Source organism: Panthera leo, chromosome B4 (assembly GCF_018350215.1).
Source record: "Panthera leo isolate Ple1 chromosome B4, P.leo_Ple1_pat1.1, whole genome shotgun sequence".
Classification (NCBI taxonomy): Eukaryota; Metazoa; Chordata; class Mammalia; order Carnivora; family Felidae; genus Panthera; species Panthera leo.
Genome location: NC_056685.1, coordinates 94,034,403 through 94,046,646, shown reverse-complemented (window position 1 = coordinate 94,046,646; position 12,244 = coordinate 94,034,403). Strand labels below are relative to the sequence as shown.

Sequence of the window (12,244 nt, the reverse complement as noted above, 5' to 3'; positions counted from 1 at the left end):
TGCATACCCCTTCTGCAAACAAAAATGTGACAAGTCCTACAGCTCTTGTCTTCTAGAGCTTTAATTCCCCACTCTTCCCATCCTTACATTTATCTTTCTCTCATCTCTGAGGACTAGCTAACAAAAAATAATAATAGATCAGTTTTCCAATGTTCATGAAAGAAAATGATCCCAAAAAAGACAGAGGAGGGGCCAAAGGTGTGTGGCACAGAAAAGTCCACATCTGAAGAAACCCCCATTTAACCTGTTATGATGTTACTTACAACATTAAAAATGGTGGAGTATGTAAGTTGATAGATTAGGACTATCACTGCAATGACCATGTAAGTTAACACAAAAACATGTTATTTGAAGAAAAAATACAAAATATATTAGGATTACAATTATGTAAGAAAATACGCATACCTCTAAAACTGAAAAAAATGTTGCATAAATAAAAACAACAAAAATGGAAGAAATTTTTCTAAAATCTTTTACTACAAAGTTTTAAAAACAAATTTTTAGAGAAAAAAAAGAAATTATTGATGTGATAATGACAGTAGTCATTCCAGTAACACATCAACCTTTCTGAATAAGGAACTTTTATCTTAGGGCCAACACTAAGTACGATGGTTAATTTTATGCATCAACTTGACTAGGCCACTGGATGCCCAGATATTTGGTCAAACATTATTCTGGGTGTTTCTGTGGAAGTGTTTCTGAGATTAACATCTGAATTGGTATGTGCAATAAGGCAGACTGTTCTCCATACTGTGGTTGGGCTTCATCCAATCAGTTGAAGGACTGAACAGAACAAAAAGGCTGATCCCCACAGAGTACAAGAGAAGTCTTCCTGCCTTCAAAATCCAAGTGAAACATCAGCTCTTGTTGCATCTCAAGCCTGTCAGCCTTAGGACTAGAACTGTGCCATCAGTTCTCAGGTTTCTCAGACCTGTGTACCTGGACTATAACTACACCATGAGCTCTCCTGGGTCTTCAGCCTGTTAACTCACTCTGCAGGTTTTGGGAACAGCCAGCTTCCATAATCACAGGTGCTGATTTCTTAGATCAATCTCTTTCTATATACACATCTTATTGGTTTCTGTGTCTCTGGAGAACCCTGATTAATATGTCAAAAAATGCAAAATGACAATGTCAGTGGAACCCTTAATGAGAAACACTGCTAGAACTGGGCAGAAATTTTGGTCCTGTTGGCAGGAGGGAGATAAGTGTGGGAGTGCGTGAGTGGCTCAGTCGGTTAAGCATCCAACTCCTGATCTCAGGTCAGGTCATGATCTTGCGAACCGTGAGATCGAGCCCCATGTCAGGCCCCATGTCAGCTTGGGATCCTTCCCCCCTCCCCCCCAACCCCAATTGCTCTCTCAAAAATAAATAAACTTAAAAAAAAGAAAGAAAGAAAGGTAGGTGAAGTGTGCCTTCTAACAAGTAGGTATGCTTTCTAACAATCCTCAAACCATCACCTATCAGATAGCTACCTCAAGGGTTTCCCATCTTTGTTCTGGAGTCACATTGTAAGATTATCTTAAAGTAGCCCCTAAATACTTGATAAAAACAGAATTAAAATTTACAACCTTTCTTCCCACACGGGCATTTTTAAACAACCTGATTGATACTGGTAGCTTACGGTATCTTTTCCTTTTCCCATCATTTTAAATTGTAGACTCCATCTTAAAGATTTCATTTTTCTTAGATGATTTAGAAACTATGTAAAGCTAAGCATTACTTTTCCAAGATTCCCTCAAAGAACAAGTCTATGAATATAAAAAAAGCAAGACGTTGCTCTTGGCCAAGACATAAATAGACCAACCTCAAACAGACTGGCTGTGAGCTCCTCCAGTTCCTGTCCGAGTTGATCTCGTACTTTAGAAAGCCTCTCACACTCTTCATCTTTTAACTTCAGTTCCTATGAGAAATTGATCATTTTACTTTGAATCTCCATAGTTTGAAGTTAGATTCAACAGACTACATAATCTTTACTAATAAAATTACAAAATATTAATACTGTCCCCTCCTAAGGTTCACACTGAAAATGTTGATCTAGCACTTGCTGTGTGGAAAACAATGAGGCAAGTCTAAAATTACAAATATTTCCAACTTAAATATTTAAATTTTAATGTTTCTGTCATGAGACATACAAAGATTAAGATTACATATTATATGTGAAATATACAATTCAGTAACTTCACTCTTTTTCCCCTTAACTGTTCTCTGAAGATATTTATTTCCATCCAGGAGGGAATTTCTTTAATTACGCTTATCCATCTCAATAAAAGTTCAGTGTGGTTTTTTCAAGTTTATTTTAAAATTTGTTCACTTATAGATAACTACGTACCATATGGCAATTAGTCTAAAGTTTCCATTAGTAGACTATACCCATTTAGCCCTGCAACCAGAAGTGAATGAAACATATTTGCATTTAAAACTAAGAAAAATGTTAACGACAAAATCACTTCCTAATATTTATACATGAGTTCTCAAAAGGCATCAAATAGATGTTTAAAAAATCCCTTATTAAGATGTAAATAATATGCAATTTTATATGCTGTCCTAAATTAATCTTTCAAATTTAGGGCTAAAAAAAATCCCACCTTCCTATATATTGGTCACAATTACACTAATGAAATCATGGATTTGTTGTGTTGTAATTGTGGTGGCAGCATAGAATCCCCCAAGGGCAACTCCTGAAAATTAAATATACCAACTGGAAGGTCAGAAGAACCCAATGAGTACACCTTCAACAAAACTACGGAAGGAAATCCCCACAAATCTTAGACTGTGAGAGAACGTGGCTACACTACCAACACCAAAGAATCAGCAGCTATGTGGAAGGGGCAGCAGGAAGTGGAAGTGACTACAGAGGTATCGTTATGAAGCCTCAGAACCCAAAAATCATTACAAATACCCCAAAGGAGAGGACTCAGCCTCTCTGAAAACTGGGAGAACAAGTATGAGAACAAATGGAGAAAAAGGAAAAGGTTTTCACAGGCTCCAAGTTGCAGGTGGAATGCAAAAATGTGTGTGTAGTCCTGACACAGCAAACAGTGCTGTAATGCCCTAAACTCTGAGGAATCACGCAGCATCATTCAGCTGATCAGGAATGATTCCTGATCAGGAATCATTCAGCAAAGAGACCCTTCTAGTACAAAGCCCACCCAAAGGGAAAAACTCTTGGAATCTGAAACCAAACTGCAGGACAGGAATAATGGACATAGAGAGAAAGAAGGCTAAGATATCAAAGGAGAAAGAGGGTGGCAAGGTTCCAAAGGATCACAGAAAGTAGTGTAAGAAAAAATAATTATCTTTTCTTATATTTCTACTAGAAATATCATTTTTAGAGATAATGTTAAGCCTGTAAAGTTTGCAGAGGCACTGGGCTAGAGGAGAAAACCTTCCTGAACAAGGTTTACCTCTGAAAGACAGAAGTGGTGACACAGATACACCAATAACAACAGAAGGGAAAGCTCTTGAACATGAAACTCCTTGGTTTATCCTCCTCCTTCACAGGAACCTCCTCCTAACAGTCCAGGAAAATCCAATTCATTTAAATATGAAAAACAAACACAAATATGTGAAGTTACCATTATAAAAAAGTTAAACACAATCCAAGTCACCTATAAGGTAATCAGATTGGTATTAAAATGCCAACAGCAGTTTATTCTAGAAAACACCAGAATAACATTTTTTAAAAACATTTAACTTTATTTTTGAGAGAGTGCAGGTAGGAGAGGAGCAGGGAGAGGGGAACAGAGGATCAGAAGCAGGCTCTGTGCTGACAGCAGAGAGCCAGATGTGAGGCTCGAACTCCCGAACCATGAGATCATGACCTGGGCCGAAGTTGGACACTCAACTGACTGAGCCACCCAAGTACCCCCAGAATAACATTTTTAAGATAGTCAAGGGAAACACTGTGAAATGAGAATTTTATATTTAGCCAAAGTATAAAGTCAGAGACAAAGAGTTATAAACCTGCAGAACTTCAGAGAATCTCTCTCCTATGAGTGACTGAGTGACCAAGTAAAGAATGAGATTCAGATAATCCAGAAGAAGCTGGAGAAGCTTTAACGCTAAGGACTGAGGGTGAGAAGCAAACATATTTAACTGTAGAACTACAACTAAAAGATGACGATATCAAGAGAACGAAAAGACAAGCCTGGGAGAAAATTTCTGCGAAAGACATACCTGATAAGAGACTATTATCAAAAATATAGAAATTCTTAAAACTCAACAGTAAGAAAACAAACAACCGGATTAAAAAATGGGCAAAATACCTGAAGAGACAATTCAACAAAGAAGATATAAAGAAGGCAAATAAGCATATGAAAAGATATTCTGTATTATAGGTCATCACGAAATGCAAATTAAAACAACAAATGCAAATTAAAACAATTAAAACAATTGACACACACCTATCAAGAGTGTCCAAAATCCAGAACACTGACAATACCAAATGCTGACAAGAACGGGAAGCAACAGGCTCTCCCATACATTGGGAATTTAGCATGGCTCAGCTAGGTTAAAAGACAGTTTGGCTGCTTTTTATAAAATTAAACACACTCTTACCATATGATCCAGCAACTGCACTCCTTAGTATTTACCCAAAGGAGTTGGGAACAGATTTACACAAAAACCTGTACACAGATGTTTATACATTCCTAATTGCCAAAACTTGGAAACAACCCAAATGTCCTTCAGTAGGTGAATGAATAAACTGTGGTACGTTGAGATAATGGAATATTACTCAGCATTAAAAGGAAATGAGCTACCAAGCCATGAAAAGACATGGAGGCAAATAAATGCGTATTATTAAATAAAAGCATCTAATCTGAAAAGGCTACATACTCTGATTCCAACTATGACATTCTGGAGAAGGTAAAACTGTGGAGACCATAAAAACATCAATCATTGCCAGAATTTGGGGGTAGGGAGGAATAAACAGGTTTAGAGGATTTTCAGGGCAGTGAAACTATTCTGGGTAATATTACAACTGTCAATACATGTCACTACACACTTGTCAAAATCCATAGAATACAGAACACCAAGGAAACCCTACTATAAATTCTGGATTTGGGGGGATAGTGATATGCCAATATAGGGTCATTGATTATAATAAATGTATCATCCTGGGGTGGGATTGGATAGTGCTGAGGGACCATGCAGGTGTATGGGAACTCTGTATTTCTCTCTCAATTTTAGGTGAACCTAAAACCGCTCTAAAAAAATTAAGTCTGTTTTTTAAAAAGGGATAGAGCTGACAAAACAGCTACTTAAATGTGATGAGCTTTAGGAATATAAAAATAACAAACATTGAGGCACCTGGGTGGCTCAGTCAGTTGAGCATCTGACTTCAGATCTCGCAGTTTGTGGGTTCGAGCCCGGCATCAGGCTCTGTGCTGATAGCTCAGAGCCTGGAGCCTGATTCTGATTCTGTGGCTCCCTCTCTCTCTGCCCCTCCCCTGCTAGCACCCTGTCTCTCTGTCTCTTAACATAAAAATGTTAAAAACAATTTTTTTAAATAACACACATACACACACACAAATAAGAGAAAGATGAAATTAAAGTCATAAACTTCTCAAATATTCATGGGGAGCAAAGGTATACAACTTGAGACTCACAACTTAACTAGTATAAACCTAAACATATCTAAGAGCAAGATATTAAAACTGAGATAAAACTTTAAAATTCAATGATACAAGAGAAATAAACAGGAACTAGATAATTTCAGTATTGCTTATGGCAGGGAACAAAGGCAGTATCTCAAGAAAGGCTAGGAGATATATACATCTTTGATTAAAGGAAAGTAACAACTAGAACGGAAATCAAACCTTCCAAAACACCAAAAAGGAAGAAGACACGAAGAAAACAGAGCACATAAGGGTCTGCATACACACCCAGGAGACATCTGAAAGCTATGTGACAGAAACCAGCCCAAACGTAACAAATTTATCAATAAACGTGCATGGGCGTAACTCACCTAATTAAAAGAAAATGATTTTCAGATTGGCTTAAAAAAACAAAATTTATCTCTGTACTGTATACATAAGAGACACGCCTAAAACAAAGTGATTCAGACAGATTAAAAAAAAGAATGGGCGAAGTATGCTTTAAAACGTAATACAAATACAAATAAAATAAGAATCTGAATCTTGATATCAGAATACAGGGCAAAAATCACTGATGACAAAACTTCAGAACGCTGAAGACCACAATGCAAAATGAAAACTTTAAAATACTGCCAAATACAAAAATACAGAAGTAGTCCTAAACAAACAGGAAGGACACACCATGTTTTTGAGTAGAAAGATCTCATAAAGATGCCAATTCTCCCTGAGTTCATTCTTAAATCTGTAACTGCATAAATCTAATGCCAGATTCTTTCAAACTCTAAAATTTCACTATTTTACAATTTCCTATGAAAACTAAGCCAATTTATTCAACATTTCCTACTAGGTGGTCCCTATGGTAATCCCTCAGGATACAAAACCAGCTAAGATACTGCCCCTAGAGAAATTTCCAATCCACTAGAGCAACACACTGTCATTCATGAAGGCAAAATTCTTGAATAGCTCCCTATCATTTACCAAAGTGGCACGGACCTCACTGTAACACTAAAGGCCCTCTACAACACGTGCTCAATTTCCCTTTCGAGTTATCTCCCTTGATCCATACTCTAGAGTAAAACTGGCCTGATTCACTCGTTTCACTCCCCATCCGAGCCCATCCATCTGGTTTAACCTTTTCCACGTAAATGTCTGACTACTTTCTCTCTATGCCTCAATGTCTATTCTCAGTCTACCTATGTGAAGTTGAATTTGTAATCCGTGTGACTATTTCTCAGAATTTGTACTTTTCATTATCAGAATGTTACACCGTAACATAGTTATTCAAGCTTCATTCCTTCAAGAAACATTAATTTTGTGTTGATTGAATGCTGATTCTTCTGTTAGCATCAGGCATTCATCTAGGTGCTGGGGACACTTAGAAAAGGAGTAAACCCCCATTAATGATTTTCCTGTTCAGCGTAGCAAATCTTTAAACAGATTCACGTGGCTATTTGATAAGGACTATAGTGATGCATACATACCAGAAAAAGTAGGAGTTTGCCAAATGCAGAGGAAGAAATAAAAGAGTATGTTTTATAGTAGCTAAAGACGAGGAGGGATAACCACCACAAAAAGATAATGCCAGCAAGTTAGGTTTATGACCTGTCCTGAAAAGCACTGCCTTGGAAATCAGGATTTCCTTTAAAGACAAAGGGAAATTATCTCAAAGGCAAATGGGAAGTCACTGAAAGATTTTAAACAGGATAGCAACAATCAGATCTGCAAATCAAAATGGTAACTTGGAAGTGTAGAGAGGTTAAAAAAAAAAGACTAGATACAAGAAAAACAGTTCACTGATCACTGGTATACTTTAGCAGCAGATACAAATTTAGAGTGGTAGTACTAAAGAAAAGAAATTTGAGAGATACTCAAACCACAGAACATTAGGACTCTGATCAAGTATATTCCAAACTTAAGACTATTGTATTTAAGATAAACATATAATACATCAAGAAAGAAAAAGTGCTGTCAATGAAACTATGTTTTTTTTTCCACTTGGAATTTTCATTTTACACATATAGGAAGAACCTTTTTAAGCTGACAGAGACAGAGATTTTTATTCTTTTTTTAAATATTTTTCTGTTTCAATGCTATCATAATGAGGTCATTTTGAAGACATTTAAGCCAGTAATTAAGACCAACAAATAAACCCAACTCACAGAGTTCAACTGAATTAATCACAACATGAACAACTACAACCAAGTTCACACACAAGTAGGCAATGATGAGTGTCATGAAGGTTAAAATCGGAAAAAAAAAAAAAATATACAACTCCATATCAGTAAACATGACTGTGTATACATGTCTTTTCTCCCCAACTAGTAAACACCTTAAAGACAGGGTCAAGTCTAATTTATTTTTGCCCCCTACAGGGCTTTGAACAATGCTGTTAATACTTTGGTTACTCAAGAAATATATCTGTTTATAAAAGAACATAGTACATGTTTATGAACATCCATGGCCACAGTTAGTAGAACCATGCTGAATATGGATTTGATACAGGTACATGTTTTTGAGTGACTTTATCTGGCTGCAAGTCATTCCACTGAATTTTATTTTACAAGTTATTTCACTCTCTTTTAAGGAAGAATAATTAAAAGCTGAAAGTAACACATTATACCAGTGGGTCTCACACTTAGTAAATATAAGAAACAATGAGGGAGTTTATTAAAAATGCATATCCCCAAGCCTCAGCACGATAATATTATTTCAGCAGAATCTGGGACAGAGTCCAGGAAGCAACACTTTATTTTATTTATTTTTAATTTAAATCCAAGTTAACATATAGTGTAATAATTTCAGAAACAGAATTTAGTGATTCATCACTTACGTAACCAGTGCTCAGCCCAACAAGTGTCCTCCTTAATGCCTCTCACCCTTCTAGACCTTCCCCCCACCCAATACCCTGCCAGCAATCCTCTGTTTGTTTTTTGTATTTAAGAGTCTCTTATGGTTTGTCTCTGTTTTTTTATCTTATTTGTGCTTCCCTTTCCCTATGTTCATCTGTTTCTTAAATTCCACAAGTGAAATCATATATTTGTCTTTCTCTTGTTTTGCTTAGCATAATACAGTGCACTTTCACATTGTTGCACATGGCAAAATTTCATTCTTTTTGATTGCCACATAGTATTCCCCCACCCACCCACCCACACCTTCTTTATCCTTTCATCAGTCGATGGACACCTGGGCTCTTTCCATATTTTGGCTACTCTTGACAGTGCTGCTATAAATATTAGGGTGCATATGCCCCTAAGAAACAGCTCTCCTGTATCCCTTGGATACATACCTAGTAGTGCAATTGCTGGGTTGCAGCATAGTTCTATTTTCAATTTTTTGAGGAACCTCCATACTGTTTTCTAGAGTGGCTCACCAGTTGGCATTCCACCAGCAGTGCAAAAGACATCCTCTTTCTCCACATCCTTGCCAATATCTGTTGTTGCCTGAGTTGTCAAGTTTAGCCATTCTGACAGGTGTGAGGTGGTATCTCATTGTGGTTTTGATTTGTATTTCCCTGATGATGAGTGATGTTGAGCATTTTTTCATGTGTCGGCTGACCATCTAGATATCTTCTGTGGTAAACTGTCTATTCGTGTCTTTTGCCCATTTCTTTACTGGATTATTTGTTTTTTAGGTGTTGATTTTGATAAGTTCTTTATAGATTTTGGATACTGGCCCTTTATCTGATATGTTGTTTGCAAATATCTTCTCCCATTCTGTCAGTTGCCTTTTACCTTTGCTGATTATTCCTTTTGCAGAAGTTTCCTTTGCCAAAGCTTTTATCTTTATGAGGCCCCAATAATTCATTTTTGCTTTTGTTTCCCTTGCCTCTGGAGACGTGCCAAGTAAGAAGTTGCTGTAGCTGAGGTCAAAGAGGTTTTTGCCTGCTTTCTCCTCTAGGATTTTGATGGCTTCCTGTCTTATGTTTAGGTCTTTCATCCATTTTAAGTTTATTTTTGTGTATGGTGTAAGAAAGTGGTCCAGGCTCATTCTTCTGCATGTTGCTGTCCAGTTTTCCCAGCACCACTTGCTGAAGAGACTGTCTTTATTCCATTTGATATTCTTTTCCTGCTTTGTCAAAGATTAGTTGCCCATACATTTGTGGGTCCATTTCTGGGTTCTCTATTCTGTTCCATTGATTTATGCGTCTGTTCTTATGCTGGTACCATACTGTCTTGATGATTACAGCTTTGTAATACAGCTTGAAGTCCGGAATTATGATGCCTTCAGCTTTGGTTTTCTTTTTCAGGATTGCTTTGGCTATTCAGGGTCTTTTCTGATACCATACAAATTTTAGGATTGTTTGTTCTAGCTCTGTGAAGAATGCTGACGTTATTTTGATAGGAATTGCAGTAAATACGTAGATTGCTTTGGTTAGTACCCAAGAAGCAACATTTAAAAAAGGTAAACCAAAGCCCAACTTCTACTTCAGAATTCCATCAAAACTGCTCTTCAGCAATGACCTACAGAAGGCCAAACAAGTGAAGAACTGCAGTATCATTTCTGGCATCTCTGTACCTCAAAATCAATGATCACATTAGTATTCCCCCTACACATGGTATGGATTTGTTGCTGGGAAGTGGTTGCCCAGTAGGGACTACATTTCCTAGCCCACCACACATCTAAGTATCAGTATGAAATTGGTTTGCAATGGAATGTGAGCAAAAGTTGTGTGTGTCACTTCTAAGTCAAGGCTCTTTAGAAGCCAGTGTGCCTTCTCCAAGATTTCTTTTCCCCTCATCTCACTGGTTAGATATAGATAATAAAATTCCAAAAGATTACAAACATCCAAGACAGAAGAAAAAGGAGCCCTGAATTATTTCATAAAGATCTGCCTAACAACTATGCACATCTATTCCAGAATGGTCAATAAATAAAAGTTAACTTCTTTAAGTTACTAAAATTTAGGGGTTGCTTATAAGCAGCTAGCATGTCCCTAACTAACAAGTGTGTCTATTCATACAATGATGTAACTGCATACATATATATACATTCATTTAATCAACAAAACGTATTGAAAACCAATTATGTGTTCAAAATATAATCATGAGCAAAAAACAATTATAGCACAAAGGTAGGAAAAGAAGAGACAGGCAGTACACTTTTGTAAGGTTCTCACATTGTATGTGAGATAATATAATGTCATTAGAAACTAAACAGGGATAAGTTAATTATGTATACTATAAACCCTAATGCAATCATTGAGTTAGCACAACAAAGATATATACCTAATAAGCCAAAGGAGACAAGATGAAATCAGCAAAAATATGGAATTAATCCAAAAGCAAGCATAAAAGAAGGAAAAAGAAAAAGGAACATATGGAACAAACAGAAAACAAAAACAGTAATGATGGCATATATAAACAAAACCATATTAATAATCACATTAAATGTAAATGGTCTAAACACACCAATTAAAAGGCAAAGATTAACAGAATGGATAAAAAAGCAAAACGATAGCTATATACCACCTGTAAAAAACTCACTTTATAGAAGAAGATAAAAATAGGTTAAAGGTAAAAGAATGGAAAAACAATAACTCTCTGTAGTCTCTTAAAAGAATAATCAGAATAAAGAGAATGGTCGTTGACATAATTTTAATTCACAGGCTGATACAATCAAGAAATATTTTCATATTCAAGACATTTTCAAGACTTAACCTCTAAGTATTAATACTATCTTGTACATTCATAATTCACCATATGTATATGTTCACATGTCATTACTATTTCAATTACCTCAACAGGACCTCTAAATACAGCAAATAAGACTTTAAAAGAAATTCTCAACTGGAGCTAAGAAATTAGCAATCTGTTCTCATCAATAAGTAACCACAACATATTCTCAATGATAGATATATATGCTCAATAGTTCAGCTCTACATAAACTGTGATTGCACTTACTACTGTGTATTAAGACAACAGAGTCTGATCCAGATGGCTTCTGCCAAATACAATCACATATCCCTTCCCTTTGGAAAAAAGATAAAAAGGCTACTGATTTTTCTTTTCGATAAAATATATTTAACCAGAAATGTTTTAAAATATCTGTGTAGCTATTTTAGCTATCAGCCATTCACTGAAGCATTCATAAGGAAGCATGAATGTCAGGCATTGTACTGAATTCTGCTAAGCACTAGGGATAAAAACAACAATTTACACTCTTAAGAGACAAATCTGGTAGCAAGAGAGAAGGAATATGTGTTTGTGAAATGTCATAACATGCTAAAAATTACACATTTAAAATATGCCCTATCTTCTCAAGTTTCTAAATGTGAATTGGCCCATTTGACCTAAGTTGTCAAATTTATATAGGAAGTTGTTCATATTATTCCTTTATTGTATTTTTGATGTCTACAGAATCTGTAGTGATATCCCATTTCATTCCTGCTATTAATAATCTGTGTCTTTGTCAGTCTTGTGAGAGGTTTGTCAATTTCATTATTTTTTAAAGAATCAGCACTTTGTTTCATTCATTTTCTCTAGTTTTTCTGTTGTCAATTTCATTGATTTCTGCTCTTTATTATTTTCTTCCTTCTGCTTGCTCTGCTTTTGCTTTTTCTAGGTTCTTTTTTTATAATTTTTAAAAATGTTTTTATTTATTTTTGAGAGTGAGAGAGAGAGAGAGAGAGCGCACACGAGTGGGGG

The 12,244-nt window shown here is 36.0% G+C and overlaps 1 protein-coding gene across 6 annotated transcripts in view; it reads right to left on the bottom strand.

The window, feature by feature from the left end:
* LOC122224822 (RAB3A interacting protein) overlaps positions 1 to 12,244 on the bottom strand; it is a 46,525-nt gene that overhangs the window by 16,223 nt on the left and 18,058 nt on the right. For all 6 annotated transcript variants that reach the window (XM_042947156.1, XM_042947159.1, XM_042947154.1 and 3 more), the window contains one exon: positions 1,808 to 1,903. In XM_042947156.1, the coding sequence (XP_042803090.1) occupies positions 1,808 to 1,903 (96 nt within the window). The remainder of the gene's footprint in view (positions 1 to 1,807; positions 1,904 to 12,244) is intronic.